The following is a 15489-nucleotide window of genomic DNA, read 5'->3' as shown; positions in this document are numbered from 1 at the left end:
TTGGGACTCCTCGGTGCTTCCTGGACTTAGTTGACTACTTCCTTTCCCATGTTTTAGAAGTTTTCAGTGATTGTCTCTTCAAATATTTTCTCAGGTCCATTCTCTCTTCTCCTTCTGGGACCCTTATAATGTGAATGTTGGTATGTTTAATGTTGTCCCAGAGGTCTCTTAGGCTTTCTTTATTTCTTTTCATTCTTTTTTATACCTTCTGTTCTGTGGCAGCGATTTACACCATTCTGTCCCCCAGGTCATTTATCTGTTCTGCCTCAGTTATTCTGCTATTGATTCCTTCTAGTGTATTATTCATCTCAGTTTGTTCTTTAGTTCTTCTATGTCTTCGGTAAACATTTCTTGCATCTTCTCAATCTTTGCCTCCATTCTTTTCCTGAGATCCTGGATCATCTTCACTGTCATTATTCTGAATTATTTTTCTGGAAGGTTGCCTATCTCCACTTAATTCAGTTGTTTTTCTGGGGCTGTATCTTGTCCCTTCATCTGGGACATAACTTTCTGCTTTTTCATTGTGATTAACTTTCTGTAATATGGTTGTTGTTTTAGCTGCTGTGAGACTGTGCTTCTTCTGTCTGCCCTCTGATGGATGAGGGTAAGTAAGGCTTGTGTAAGCTTCTTGATGGAAGGGACTGGCATGGGAAAAACTGGGTCTTGCTCTGGTGGGCAGGGCCTTGCTCAGTAAAGCTTTAATCCAATTATCTGCTGATGTGTGGGTTTGCACTCCATCCCTTGCAGTTGTTTGGCCTGAGGCGACCCAGCTCTGGGGTCTATGATCACTTCTTAAAACCCAGATGCATATCAGAATTATCTTGAAATTTTTTGAAAAATACAAATGCTCAGGTATTGTTTTTTTTCTCCAGAGCTCCAGATTTCTAATGAGCAGTCATGTTTAAAACAACTAGACTATATGATGATCTTTTACTTTTATCTAGTTTGTTTCACTTTTTCTATTTCATATTCAGTGCTCCTATTTCATTTAGTTTATGTTCTCCAATTTATCAATCTCTTCATTTTTTTTGATGTTTCTTCTCAATTTTTATCAGGTGTAGTATAAAAGCTTTTGTGTATGTATATATATATGTAAATACATATACATGTTTTAGAAAACTTAAGAATTTTTGCCTAACTAAAAAAATTATATTTTGATTCTACTTGTTTGACTTAGTATGACTAGAACGCTAGATTTTTAATTAAAAAATATATATTCAATAAGCAACAAAGGTTTACTGTATAGCATAGGGAACTATAGTCAATATCTTGTAATAACCTATGATGGAAAATAATTTCAAAAATAATATATGTGTATTTGTACAACTGAATCACCCTGCTGTGCATCTGAAACACTGTAAGTCAACCATACTTCAATAAAACATACATATTTTTAAAAAAAAATCACAAATTAAAAGCAAACTGTATACAAAATAAACGATGTCTTACTGTATAGCACATGGAATTATATTCAATATTTTATAATAAGCTACAAGGGAAAAGAAACTTAAAAAGAACAGACATATATGTATAACTGAATCACTGTGCTGTACATGTGAAACTAACACATTATAAACCAATTATATTAATTTTTTAAAAATAAGTTACATGGCATATATACGCACTCTTTTTTATTTTTGTCAAAAATAAATAATTTGTAAAATGAAAAAGTAAAGCAAAGTTGAGCCTGGGAAAAAAGTGTTGTTCTCAGTCCAGATAAACAATAAAGCAGGAATCTCTGTGTTCTTTTGAGATAATTCATCTCAATAGAGAAGGATGTCATTTTTTGCTTCTGTAGACCCACAAATTCAGAGAAGGAAATGGCAACCCTCTCCAGTCTTCTTGCCTGGAGAATCCTGTGGATGGAGGGGCCTGGTGGGCTGCTGTCCATGGGGTCGCACAGAGTCAGACACGACTGAATCGACTTAGCACGCATGCATACATTGGAGAAGGAAATGGCAACCCACTCCAGTATTCTTGCCTGGAGAATCCCATGGACAGAAGAGCCTGGTGGGCTGCCATCTGCGGGGTCGCACAAAGTCGGGCACGACTGAAGCGACTTAGCAGCAGCAGCAGCAGCAGCAGACCCACAAATTACCAGGACACCCACACACCCGATTTCCCTCTCTTGTAACGCAGGTCCACTGTGGTCCCTGAGCCAAGCCACAGGGCGACGGGGACCCAGCCTCTCCTCCCCCAAACCTCCTTTTATCACACGGCTGTGATTTTGGAACCCAAGAAGACAACAGGTCTCTAGAAACAGAAAAATAGCTTGTACATGACAGGACCCATCTCATGTGGCAAAATTTAACAGGGGAGAACAATTTAAAATGAGCTGTACACTCTGGATTGGAAATGATGTGCAGGTTCCAAGTCAAACTACAACCACCATCTAAACAAGAATGCAGTGTGTATACTTGTTCACAGAGATACACGGGCTATGCACCATCTCACACACATGCATGCTGACGTCCCCAGGAGCATTCCTATGTGCCAAGTGCTTGGCGCCCTGGGAGGCAGAACTGTGCTGACTCTCCCTCCCCCGACAGAGAGGCCACTGGGGGAGAGGGTCAGCCGTGGCCCCAGACATGTGCTCTCGCCCAGGCTTGTGACTTGCTGAGTCCCCAAGGGCTATTCTTCATTTTCTCCCTACTTTCCCGGGACCTGCCCCTAGCTGGGGCTCCCACGGTCACCCCAGCTCCCCATCTCGGGACGTGGGATTCCTGTGGACACAAAGTCCTGTTTACTCGCATGACATTCTCCTGAACTCATCCATTCTTCATACTTATTCATCTAAAAAGATGCTTATTTTTAATGTAAACACACAGATTTATATTGGCAGCTTCTTCACTTAAAGATATGCTGGAATTTCCACTGAAACTTTTTATTATTCAAAGTTTGCTAGCGCAGGCATAAAAATTTCCCCAGGCAAAAGAGGTCTAATCTTCTCTACAAACATTGTGGAACCGCTTTTTAAATACAAGAAAGTCAGATAATTTCTTCTTTACTCTTGAAACTTAAAACTAGACTTTTGGGGTTTTTTAAAGAAAAAAATCAGGACACCAATCTGTACTTTAGATGAAATGTCTCTCCTATATAGAAAAATGTAAAAACTTGCTGTCTCATCAAAATAAGCCATCAAGGAAGCTTCAATATGAGAAAGTTCCTCTAAATTAGGATTGTAGCCTAAAGAACTAGAAGACTAATGAAACTCAAGGACTCACAGGAAACAAAGGAGAACGGTAATGTTTACATCTGCACAGATTTTAAAATGTACAGACCACTTGCACACAGTCTCGGCTGACCTCTGGAAAAACGCTGAAAACCGGATGTTATCTCCTCTCCACAGATAGAAGGCTCATATACATTGCTGTTGTTGTTCAGTCACTAAGATATACTAGCAGACAGGTATAGCTTCAAAACTTGAACATATCAGAGACCAAAGTGGAAACCAGGTCTCCTGACTCGAAATTATTTTAAAATAACAGTTAAGAAACATACAAGGATTTCCCTGATGGTCCAGTGGCTAGGACTCCACGCTCCCAATGTGGGGGTTCCAGGTTCCATCCCTGATCAGGGAACTAGATCCCACATGCTACAACTGAGAGCTCGCAGGCCACAACTAAAAGATGCCGTAACAAAGATCCTCCAAGCCAGAATGAAGACCCAGCACAGCTATATAAATAAATAATATTAAAAAGGAAGGAAAGGAATACACGAAGGAGGCCATGGTTTCTCATCTGTCTGGGCTGTTATATGTTCGAACAGAAATATCTGTCATCCCCTATCTAAAATGGCCAGTGAAGCCCCTGCCTCTTTCCCAAACAAAAACTAAGGACAGACACTCATCTCCCTGTGCTGGGCCAGTGCAGGGCCAGCCAATGTAAGGAGGACAGCAGAGGGGAAGAAGAGGACACTCTTACCTGATTGTTGCTAAGGCGGCTATGCTCTGCAAATCTGAGGATACTGCTAGGATGAAAGTCGGGGCTTTGAAAGGGGCCTGATGAGGTTCACTTTCAATTTGCCTCTGAATAACTGAGGATCAGACGCACTGCAGTAACATAGTCATGGGCTTCCCTGGTGGCTCAGTGTTAAAGAACCTGTCTGCCAATGCAGAAGATGGGGGTTTGATCCCTCGGTTGGGAAGATCCCCTGGAGAAGGGAATAGCTACCCCCTCCGGTATTCTTGCCTGGGAAATTCCATGGACAGAGGAACTTGGCGGGCTACAGTCCAAGGAGTCACAAAGAATAGGACAGGACTTAGCAACTAAACAACAACATAGTAATAGTATTAGCAGCAGCAGTTAGCACTGACAGTAAATCTCTACAACCAAATGCTGAGAGCTTATCATTATGCCTGACCTCTGCTAAGCACGTATGCAATTTACACTAGTAATTGTACTGTTACTATATTAATAGGTGTAATTTTTGTTACCACTCATGCAGACACTTTGATAGGAGCACTATACATAGTCACTGGGCTGCAAAACAATCCTACAAAGTTATGTGTTTTTCTACTCTTTTATGGATAAGGATGTTGACTTGGACAGGTTGTACAGAGGAGCTGAGATTCAAACTTCATTCTAGCTTATGTTCTTCCTGCTGAACGTGAATTCAGAAAGGAAGAGATCGCTCCAGGCTAGAGAGCTAAGAAAGGCTTTATGGAGAAGTACGCTGAGCTGGATACTAGGGAACGAGCAGGACTGAACAGGAAGAGGGTGACCTGCATTGGAGTGGATGGGCTGTGATGATAAAGCAGAAACACGGCACATAAGGTGACTCAGAAGCCGGTGATGAAACGCCTTACAGAGCCCAAGACCACGTTCCAAATTGTGTGTTCCCTGATAAAACTGAATTAAGTAAATACACTGTAAGGATCAATTTTTCTCTTTATGACAAAACCGTAATCTTATAAAAGAAAAGGAAAACGCTACGCTTCTCTAGACTCTAACTCCTCTATGGAGAGGGTGAGTGTGGACACCCAAGTGCCTCGTCTTCGTCACCCCAAGCCCAAACCCCATGAGTCCTCACAAAGGCAGTGTTCCCCACTGGAGCCCAGGGCTACAGAGCCCAGCCCCCACAGAGGTGGGGCAGGCAGGAGGACCAGGACGGGTCACCCCAAGTCGAAGCCTCCAAGTGCCGGTTAAAGCATCTTCCTCAAGGGTTCATGAGAAGCAGTGTCAAAACTGAGCTGCTCATGAGGACGGAAGCACCAAATCCTAACAGGTTTTATTTACTCTGCGTTACTCTGCACGGAGAAAGCGTACCTGATGAGAACAGCACAGAAAGCAAAATCTGTGAGCTGAAGGGAAAACAACACACTTACAAACACAGTCCTCCTGGGGAAAGCTACCAGCCTGAGGATGCTGTGGGGACTGGGGGTAGGGGGTTAGCCACATGGCCACCAGGAAGGTGTTTGTTCTGGCTTCTGTGAAGGCCAGATCCCCATCTGATGTCGTGAGATGTCATTTAGGCCTCTTCCCTCATCCCCACTGCCTATGGTAGAGACAGACAGACAAGGACACTGAGGGAAATGGAAGGGCGGGTGTAACCCAGAAAGGGTTACACTGTTTTTCCTATGGCCTCATCCTGCACACCTCCTGGAGCTCCGCTAACATGATGAAGCACTGCAGAAACCATCCCTACAGCCATCTAAATCAAGTCTTCCCTCTGACCTAACCATAGAGTGAGGTAAACTCTCAACGTACGGAGATTATGACCAGATGTTTCACACCAATAGTCACCATCTGTAACACAGCCTAACAGAAAATTTGGGCTGGACCAGAGTTAAGGGGAAGAAGAAACAGCAGAATAATAAAATAACCCTCCTGGATGTATGCTGGTCCCAAACCCTGCATAGAGTCGGCATCAACTCAGAACACATGCCCTGTGCCCTTGAGCAGGCCGCTCCACCTGAAGTGACCTTCTGGGGGTTGTAAACCGCCCCCCCCAAGACAGCATATAAAATGTCCATATATGTACATGAAAGTACCATGTGGAGGGAAGGGCCATGAGTTCCACCACCTCCTACAGTGTTCACAACTCTGCAACATAAACAACTCTAAAACAGCACCCGGTAAATTAAAGACACGAACACTTGTTCTTACTGAACTGCTGCTTCAGAGATTCATGGTGAAGGGGCTCCACCAGCAGTGGACTTAAAAGGGAGACCGAATGTGGTCAGAGCGAAAACTCCATAATCTGTTGCGATATCAAACGGTAATCACCAACCCAACCAAACAGTGGTCCACTGTTTTCTTCCTGGTAAACAAACATAGGAACTCTCAAAACACTAGATCTAGTAAGTAAGGCCACAGCAGAATAAAAAACAAAAAAACCCCCAGAAACCTGAGGTTCTGAAAGATGAACTGTCCTAACCTCTTGGAGTAGAAGAGGACTTAAAACCAAGGTTGTGTGTGTGCACCAAGTCACTTCAGTCATGTCGACTCTTCGCAACCCCATGACTGTAGCCTGCCAGACTCCTTTGTCCATGGGATTCTTCAGGTAAGAATACCGGAGTGCGTTGCTGTGCCTTCCTCCAGGGAACCTTCCCGACCCAGGGATCAAACTGGTGTCTTTTGAATCCTGCACTGCTTTCCTGGCTCTAAAAGCTTCTAAACTTTCAGAAGAGGAAGACAATTCTATGAACTAGGCTTTCAAAACTTTCACTTACACTTGTAATTAACAAACTAATTCAACGAATCCATGAACAGAAATGTAAATGTGTTGGTGGGAGGGGGAGAGGAATGCTGCTTAAATTACTTTAAACTGACTTGGATTAAAACCAATATAATTAATATTTCCCCAAGGTCCCCAAATGAATCACATGCAAAGCTGGGAAGCGGGTCCAGAATGCCTGACACCCACAGAGGCTCCCTCCTCCACCCAGAAAAGGATCTGGGAGGCAGTACACAGCATAGCCTGGGGTGGGCTATCCGTCTCGCCTCATCCAGCAAGAATCTGAAAATCTGGGAAGCTCCTTCCCCGTGGAGAGCGGAGAGCTCCTCCACCAAACACTTGTCCAGTATGGAACAGCAGTAATTCTCCAAATTTCAAGTTGCTGGGCCTCGAATCATTGATGCTCACTGCTCTTCAGATAAACCCACCCGCAGACAGGGATGACAGTTGTGCAGTAGGGGGTGTGTGTGTCTACAGGACATTACAGCCTCATCCTGGCAGCACTGATGCTCAGCAAGGTTCCTTCAACCCCTCCCCCTAAACCTATCAGAACCTCTGTGGGGGCATATGTGTCCCCCTCCCCCCTCAAAAAAAAGCGCCAGTATTTTAACTTCATCTTATACTTGAAAAATGAAAACAGAAGCATTACCTTCATAATATAGAAGTTTGAGGATGGTGTGTGACTTAAGTTTTTCAGGAGGCCAGGGTTCCTGTTTACAGCAGTGGTTTAACTACACTCCAGTGAGACCTCATGCAGACAAACTGTAGTTTTTACTGTACCTCTGGGCTCATGGGAAACAAGTGAAATAGCTGTAGGCTGAACCCAGCAAGTAATAGGATGGGTGGGCCGTGACCCTGAAGGTCATCACAGAGACTGCACAGCTGGGCTAACGGGAAGGCAGAGCTGAACCTGAAGTTTCCAAACAACGCCAGGGACCCTGAAAGCCATCCCAGATGACCGCCGCCCAGCACCAGAACATTCTCTCACAAAACGCATCCCAGAACTGTATAGATTGCAATCAACCAGACGTCAGTTTATGTTTACAAGGAAAGAGAAGCCACTACGAGTAACGCTAATGAGAAACAATAAGCATCAGGTTTAGACTCCAGAGAACTTCAGATATTTGAAGTCTCACATGTAGAATATAAAACAACTTTGTGTGAAATGTTTAAAAATAAAAAAGAAATGAAAAATGAGCAAGCAAAATAAACTAGATTATAGGAAGAACCAGGTGAAGTTTTTGAAATGAATATAATGGGTTAAAAAAAAAATTCATACACTGGTTAAACAGATTATAGACATGGTTGGCAAGAGACACAGTTGTAAAACAAAACTTAATAAATAACCCAGAACAGCAAAAAGAAAGAAGAACATGAAATTATGACAGAAAGGTTAACAGTCTTGGAAGATGAAAGACTGAATATATCTAATCAGAGTTCTAAAAGGGAAGAATTAAGAAAATAGAAGCTAGGCAGTGGTTGAACTGACCCTCCCTGAGAATTCTCTAGAAAGATGTAAACTCACAGATACACAACTTATAACAAATTAACAAGGAGAATAATTAAAAAGAAATGCCTCCCAGACACATGTAGTAACATTGCAGCATGCCAAAGAAAAGATGAGATCTCTAAAGCAGGTGGAGAAAGGCAGGCTGATGGCCTGATAGCAGTTTCACAACAGGAGCAAAGGAAACCAGACAGCATCATATCATGGAGCCCAGGCTCCGAATCAAAACAACTGTCAACCTAAATTTATGCACCCAATAGATCTACATCTCAAGAACAAAGGTAAAAATATATTTTTCAGATATGAACAAAACTGAATTCAAGAGACTTCCCCTAAGGGGAATGGGCATGAACTACTCTGGAAGCTTTCTAACTGACTCTCCCTCTCCAGCCTTCTTGAATGTAGTATCAGGCCAACACACCTAAAAACATTCGATCAGATCACTTCCTGCTCCAAACTGCCACATGAATTTCTAGAACATACATGACAAGGTCCACATTTTTCAGCCCAGCACTGAAAGCATTTTTCAGTCTCTGTCGAGTTACTCTGCGACATTCTCTTCCATGGGTGATCTGGTTCCTTGATTTACCAGCTGTGACCGGGGCCAGGTGACCAACCTGCCCAAGTGTCAGGTTGAGCACCTGCAAAGTGAGGCCTATAAGGACTGCCTGCTGAGATGGACTAAGACTCCCGTGAGGTGGCACGGTCAGCAGTGCCTGGCACAGCCTTCCAATAACTGGCAGCTGTCCTTAGTTATCATCATAACTCACTGGTCCCAGAATACAACACACGCATTCCCAACGCCTCTGCTTGTGGCATTTCCTCCACTTTCCTGGACCCTAACACCTCTACTCCCCCAAATCTGCACTAAGTCAACCAAATTACCCCAAAAGGTGTAAGTATTTAAGTAAGTGCATAGTCGCTCAGTCGGGTCCGACTCTTTGCGACCCTGTGGACTGTAGCCCACCAAGCTCCTCTGTCCATGGGATTCTCCAGGCAAGAATACTGGAGTGGGTTGCCATTTCCTTCTCCAGGGGAGCTTCCCCACCCAGGGATTGAACCTGGGTCTCCTGCATCACAGGCAGATGCTTTACGCTCTGAGCCACCATGGAAGCCCATACCTGGTGCTGCTTCTTAAAATGTCCCTCTACCAGGTCAGCCCGAGTTAAGAGCTCTCACTTCTGTACATGTAAAACACTTACTCGAAGGGGTGCTCTGTTTGTTAACCACCTAAACTGTGTACCGCTTCTAGTCTGGGGAAGCACTTATGTTAGATGTCTCTGTTTTGCTGATGTGAAAATGCCAGATTGTGAAATAATTATGGATCGGCTGATTAAGCTCCAGCACCCTGGTAGAGATGCTCTACAGGAGGATCAAGGGATCGAATTTAAAAAAAAAAAGAAAAGGCAGTTGTCTTAGATTGTGCGGCATTATTTATAACCCTCCAGACAGCTGCACTTCATTCTAAAAGACGTCAAGTTTCCCTTAGAGAAAGACATCCAAGGAGGAAGTCGTGGTGGGCAGGAAGACGTGGTAAGGGACCTTCAGCTCTCGGCTGACTTCAGGAAACATCTTTCGGAGTCAGTTTCCCAAGGAAGTCAACTTGACCTGGTATTCCTATCACCCAAGACAAAGAAAACAGGCCCCCCAGGAGCTGCCCGGCTGGCATAGAGGAGGGGATCCTCTAAACACGGGCTTGCGCCAAACAGGCAGACCAAAGTGGCTGCTTGGATGATTTCACTTGTGTGTTCAAAAACAGGGAGAGGCAGGTATTCTCATCAGCTCTCTCTGTCTTCCCACCAAGCACTTGCTGAGGACACCACAGCTGGCGCCCCAACCCAGAAGCGGTGACAGCAAGTCTCTCAGATGAGTCACAAAGGATGCCTGATCAAACCGAGCTCCAAGGCTGCCCCTCCTCCTCGCTCTGCAGCTGGCATTAACTCCGGAGACAGAAGGAGCCACAATCACAGACTAACACATTAAACTGGTTTCCCATTTTAAAAGAAAATCCTTAACAAGTGTCAAACTTAAAAGTCCGAGTTAAGTCTACTTAAGTCTACTATGTTATTGGAGGACCCCCAAATGAAATTTTTTCCATTATATATATATATATATAAATCCTTATAAAATAATCAGCCAGGTAAATAAGGGAAAAGTAGAAAACAAACAGCCATAAGACCTGCCACTGAAAAACAGCACCCCCATCAACATTTTGATTATCTTTCAGTTTTGATTATCTTTTCAGTTCCTCTAAACATCCCCCCCGAGATGTTTTGTGTTGTTGGAATCATAAGGTATATGACTGTGTCGCTTAAATGACTTCACAAGCATTTCCCCATGTTTTCCTTCTTAACTTCATATAACCGCATACAGTGGGTGAGAGAAGATGTTTAAAGTAAACCAAGTTGAGAAATACTTACCATCCTCATTCTTCCACAAAAACTACTGTAGTAAAAACCAAGAATCTCCAAAAGTTTCTGGGGTCATTGGAGATAAGATACATGAAAAAATGCTTGGATGCATTGGAAGTGTTTAAGAAATGTTAACTGACTTTCAAGTGACAAAGACAATACTTACTATAGCCATCCCTGGAAAGATACAAAAGAAATTCAATTCAGCCTCTGCTCCCAATGAATTTTTAATAACATTGAGAAGATAAAATGTATTTACACCCAATAACAAAAGTGCAACGTAATTCAGTGGGCAGTCATCCTGGCTTGAGGAGCCTTATTCCTGTCTGCACCCCTAGCACAAAGGACGTATTACAGATACACAGTCAATGTCTGTTGTACTAGTACAGACTACAAGCTATGCTGTTTAGAAATAGGAAGGATCACTGTGAGCTGAGTGAAGCTGGGCAAAGCAGACAACACACACATGGCAGAACTTGACGTGGGCAATATTCTGCAGAAAGCAAGCTGACCCCCACAGAAGCCTTGGGATACTCTGAAAATGAAAGATGGTATAAGAAAAAAGAAAAAAGGACTTCCTCGTAGCTCAGTCAGTAAAGAATCTGCCTGCAATGCAGGAGACCCAGGTTCAATTCCTGGGTTGGGAAGATCCCCTAAAGAAGGAAATGGCAATCCACTTCAGTATTCTTGCCTGGAGAATCCCATGGACAGTGGAGCCTGGCAGGCTACAGTCCATGAGGTCACAAGAGTTGGATGTGACTTAGCAACTAAACCACTACCAATCTATTAACAAGTTTGATGTTTCCACATTACGAGCTTTGAAACCTCAGCTGTACATATTAGCTACTCATAGGAATATAATACATAACACATAGTTGTTGTTTTGTTCCTAAATTGTGTCCAACCCTTTTGCAACCCCGTGGATTGTAGCCCGCTGGAGTCCTCTGTCTATGGGATTTCCAAGGCAAGAATACTGGAGTGGGTTGTCATTTCCTTCTCCAGGGGATCTTCCAGACTCAGGGATTCTTTACCCCCGAGCCATCAGGGAAGCCCTGCAACACATAGTAGATACTCCTTAAAGACAAACACACCAACACAAAGTTCGACAGTATTCCTAGACATCAGAAACAAAGGTTAATTCTCAGAAGGCTTTCTGTGTGTCAGAACATGTTGGAAAGATGCAGTAAATTAAGGCTTTAGAACTCCATATAGAGAACCACAGTGGATACTGTCCTTGCTAAACTGGGTGTAAAAGAATGTGCTTACCAAAACTTTCTTTCAGGAATGCTTTAGAATCCACTGAAGCTATTTGTATATACTGTGGGCATCCAGAAAGTAGATACATGAGATGTGAAATCTGTGCTCGGCCCTCACAGCATCACATTCACCACCTGATCACAAACACATCTTGAGAAGTGTCCAACTTCACGACGAGGGTATCAAGCAGACTCCATACCTCCTGACTTCATCCACGCACAAACTTCTCTTTGTTTTACCACACTTGTGCTTGTGAAAAAATGCAAAGAATTTGTGGGGAAGGAATTTGCTAATATTACATCTCTAACAGCTGCTGGCTGGATTGTACTAAATCCACAGCCTCTACAGTCATATTATATGGCCATCTCAAAAAGTGGGTGTTAAGACACATCAGGTTTCTTTCAAAAGAAATGATTTAAGCCTACCCTGTGAGGCTGCTTAAGAGAAAGTTTCCCAGAGTTGGGGTGGCATGTGTGATCTCTCTGTCTAGATATAACACTGCAATTACTTATGATTAAGTATCTCTAATAGCTTCCCACTCAGTTTCCCCAGACTGAAGCACTCAGAACAAATGCCTTCAACAGGCCCTCTGGGAATGAACAGCTGGTCTGAAGCAGGGCATGCTTCAGGGCAGGTGGTCGTTGTTTTTCTGAACACACACGTGCACACACATGTCTGATAACAATCATACCAGATATAATTAATTCAAGAGACTGAAAACAACATGAAAGAAGACGTCATTTTAAAATGTTTCAGAAGTCCAAACAAATGCAAATGGAAAATTTAGAACTTTTTTCAAAAATTTCCTGAAATTATGATTTTCAGATTTTGCTAAACTTTAACAAATTGTCTTACCCCAGGAATACAAACTGTAACTCTCTTATCTCTAATGAAGCATCTCTCTACGACATCTGAAGATTTGGAAACCCAATGGCAATTACCACATAATCATTCAAAAAAGACGTGTGGCATAACATTTGCAAAGAGGAATTGCACCTGTCACCAATTCAACAAAAGAATACGTTATCTACAAACCATAAAGCATTGAACATTTAATAATTTGGTTAAAATGATCCATAGCAAGAACTTCACTGTCAAATGGAACAATTTAAGTAACAACAACAACAAAAAAAGGATTAACACAAATGGTTGACAATCTCCAAACTGGCAGGCGAGGGATGTCACCCTGAGCAAGTTACTAAATCTCTCTGTAACTCAAAATGATACTAACAACCTCTTAGAGTTGTTATCAATGTTAAATGAATACATATTAAATTTTTATAACAGAGCCTGGCAAAGGGTAACTAATAAGAATGTATTATATCAGGAACCAGATTTTTTTTAATGAGAGCACTCAAAAATAATAGCAATTAAGAAGCGTAATCATAAAAATAAGAGATGCAGCTGTGATGCCCTGTGAACGAATAGTTTTCAAGGTATTACTGTATATTCACAGCATAAACAAAATAATAGAAAAGAGCTACATCCCTTCAGAGCCTATTAATACACCCTACCACCTTTACTCTTTGTCATTAATCCTACTATGCAAAATCTGATTAGTCCTCCTATGCTCCACAGGTAAATTCCAATCTTTAACATCAAGGAAATCACAGAAGTAGCGTTTCCAGGAAACCAAAATAAGAAGTTAGTAAAAATAAGTTTACTGGGATTTCCCTGGTAGTCCAGTGGTTAAGAGTTCTCACTACCAAAAAAAAAAAAAAAAAAAAAGAGTCCTCACTCCCAATGCAGAGGGTACAGTTTCCATCCCTGGTATGGGGACTAAGATTCCCCCATGAGGCATGGCTCGGCCAGAAAAAAAACTTTTTTTGTTTAACTAAAATTAAAAGAAAAAACGAAGCTGATGTGAAGGCCTTATCATCCATTAGTTTTACTAACAAACCACCGACTTGAAACTCATTCCTGAACGAAACTGCCAAATGTTTCTGCGGTAAAAACTGCAAACTTTCGCGTGAACAGATCTTTTCAACAATGGGGAGTTGTTCCAGTCTGTGAATAGGACAGTGTCCGTGTGACCAACAAAGCCGGGAGGGGACATTCCTGACACCCTTGTCCCCTGGCTAGCCTTTGATCATTCATCTCTCCCAAACACACGTTTATGGAAACCACTTTCAGGCGCAGTATAGGGACACGTATTCCCTGAACTCAGCCCTTACCACCGAGTCCTGCTCCCCGGCTTCTGCGGGGACCCTCACTGTTCTCGCCACCCCTGAGGACCACTCCCCTCACTGAACCTTCAACACAGAAGCCTTTGTTTCCCTAGTGCGCCCACCCCACCCCCGAACAGTCTCTTGGGGCCTCGCTGTGTACACTCTGAAAACACCATGGGATGACGATGGCAAGGAAGCAGACGACAAAGTGACCCGGAGAACTGGGAAGTCCTGCGGATGCCCCAGGCGAGCCGGCGCGGCGCCGGGGACCGGGTCTGAGCGTCCCCTGCTCCTCAGAGTGCTTTCTGGACACAGCGTTGAGGACTACGTGGGACCGCGCTCTCCAGCGCCCAGCGCACGCCCACGGCCCCCAGCGTGTGGTCCGGCCGTTCGGTTGCCCAGGGCCTCCCGCCGGGGCGCGGGTCGGCGGACAGACCAACGCCCGGCCCCGGCGGCCCCCGCGCCACTCCTGGGCGGGCTGCAGGGCTCGGGGCCGGCGGGACAAAAGGGGCCGGGGACAGTCGGCTTTGTTCGCAGAGGGACCGAGCGCGGGTCCACAGGACCCGGGCCTGACCCCACACCCCGGGACGCCCTGCACCCAAACCCCCAGGTCAGATCCCCTGGACTCCCAACTCCGGGGCCCCCGGCCCCCGGGACTCCCCTATACTCCTGACCTCCACACCTCCCGACCTCTTCCCCGACCCGCAGCGCCTACCCCGACCCCAGACCCGCGACCCGCACCCCTGGGACCCCGCACCTCCAGGACCGCTCCCCGCTCAGCCCGAACGCCGGGACCCCCGCATCCCTGACCCCGGACCTGAGCCGGACCCCCTCACCCCCGAGACTCCTCCCTGACGCCCCCCGCAGCCCTGAGCTCCGGGCCCCCGCGCCACCAGACCCGCTCCCCACGCCTGGTTCCCTCGGCCCGCGTCTGGCGGAGGCCTGCGGACTCACCCCGCACGACCAGCAGCAGCAGGACCAACGAGGGCCTTCGCCTCAGCGCCATGTCGAGCGCAGCTGAGGGGCCGCGGGCCCGCTCCCCGCGCACGCGCCCTGCCCGCGGTCCTGCGCCCGCCCCGGTCACCATAGCGACCACGGCGGCGAGCCGTCGCCATGGTGCATGGGAAGCCCGAGTCTGGTTGCTATGGAGGCAGGGATGCTCTGGACCTGGCCCCTGGGGTCTCTTTCAAAGAATTTGGTGCGAGGAAGTGAAAGAGCGCGTTCAAGAATGGGCGGGTTAATTCCCACATTTACAAAATGAATCCGTCACTACAGATCCGGAAAGGAATGCTCCGTTAAAATTTGAGAAATGAAGTTCTTATTTCACAAATAAGATTGGAGCCCAGTTGTCCTGGAAGCATTTTTGCCTGTGCCTTTTTTGGAAAGAAAAGTTAAAGCGTTAATCGCTCAGTCGTGTCCACTCTTTGTGACCTTTCCTCCTCTGTCCACGGACTTCTCCAGGCAAAAA

The 15489-nt window shown here is 44.9% G+C and overlaps 1 protein-coding gene across 1 annotated transcript in view; it reads right to left on the bottom strand.

Annotated features, from left to right (window-relative positions):
* Positions 1-15123, bottom strand: part of JAM3 (junctional adhesion molecule 3) — a 29837-nt gene extending 14714 nt beyond the window's left edge. Inside the window, exon 1 of the mRNA XM_043873239.1 lies at positions 14976-15123. Within this exon, the coding sequence (XP_043729174.1) occupies positions 14976-15108 (133 nt within the window). The 5' untranslated portion in view covers positions 15109-15123. The remainder of the gene's footprint in view (positions 1-14975) is intronic.
* Between the last annotated feature and the right edge of the window lie 366 nt (positions 15124-15489).

The sequence above is a fragment of the Cervus elaphus genome, chromosome 2, assembly GCF_910594005.1.
Source record: "Cervus elaphus chromosome 2, mCerEla1.1, whole genome shotgun sequence".
In the NCBI taxonomy this organism is placed as follows: Eukaryota; Metazoa; Chordata; class Mammalia; order Artiodactyla; family Cervidae; genus Cervus; species Cervus elaphus.
Note: the sequence above shows the minus strand (reverse complement) of the source record. Positions and strands in the feature narration are given on the sequence as shown.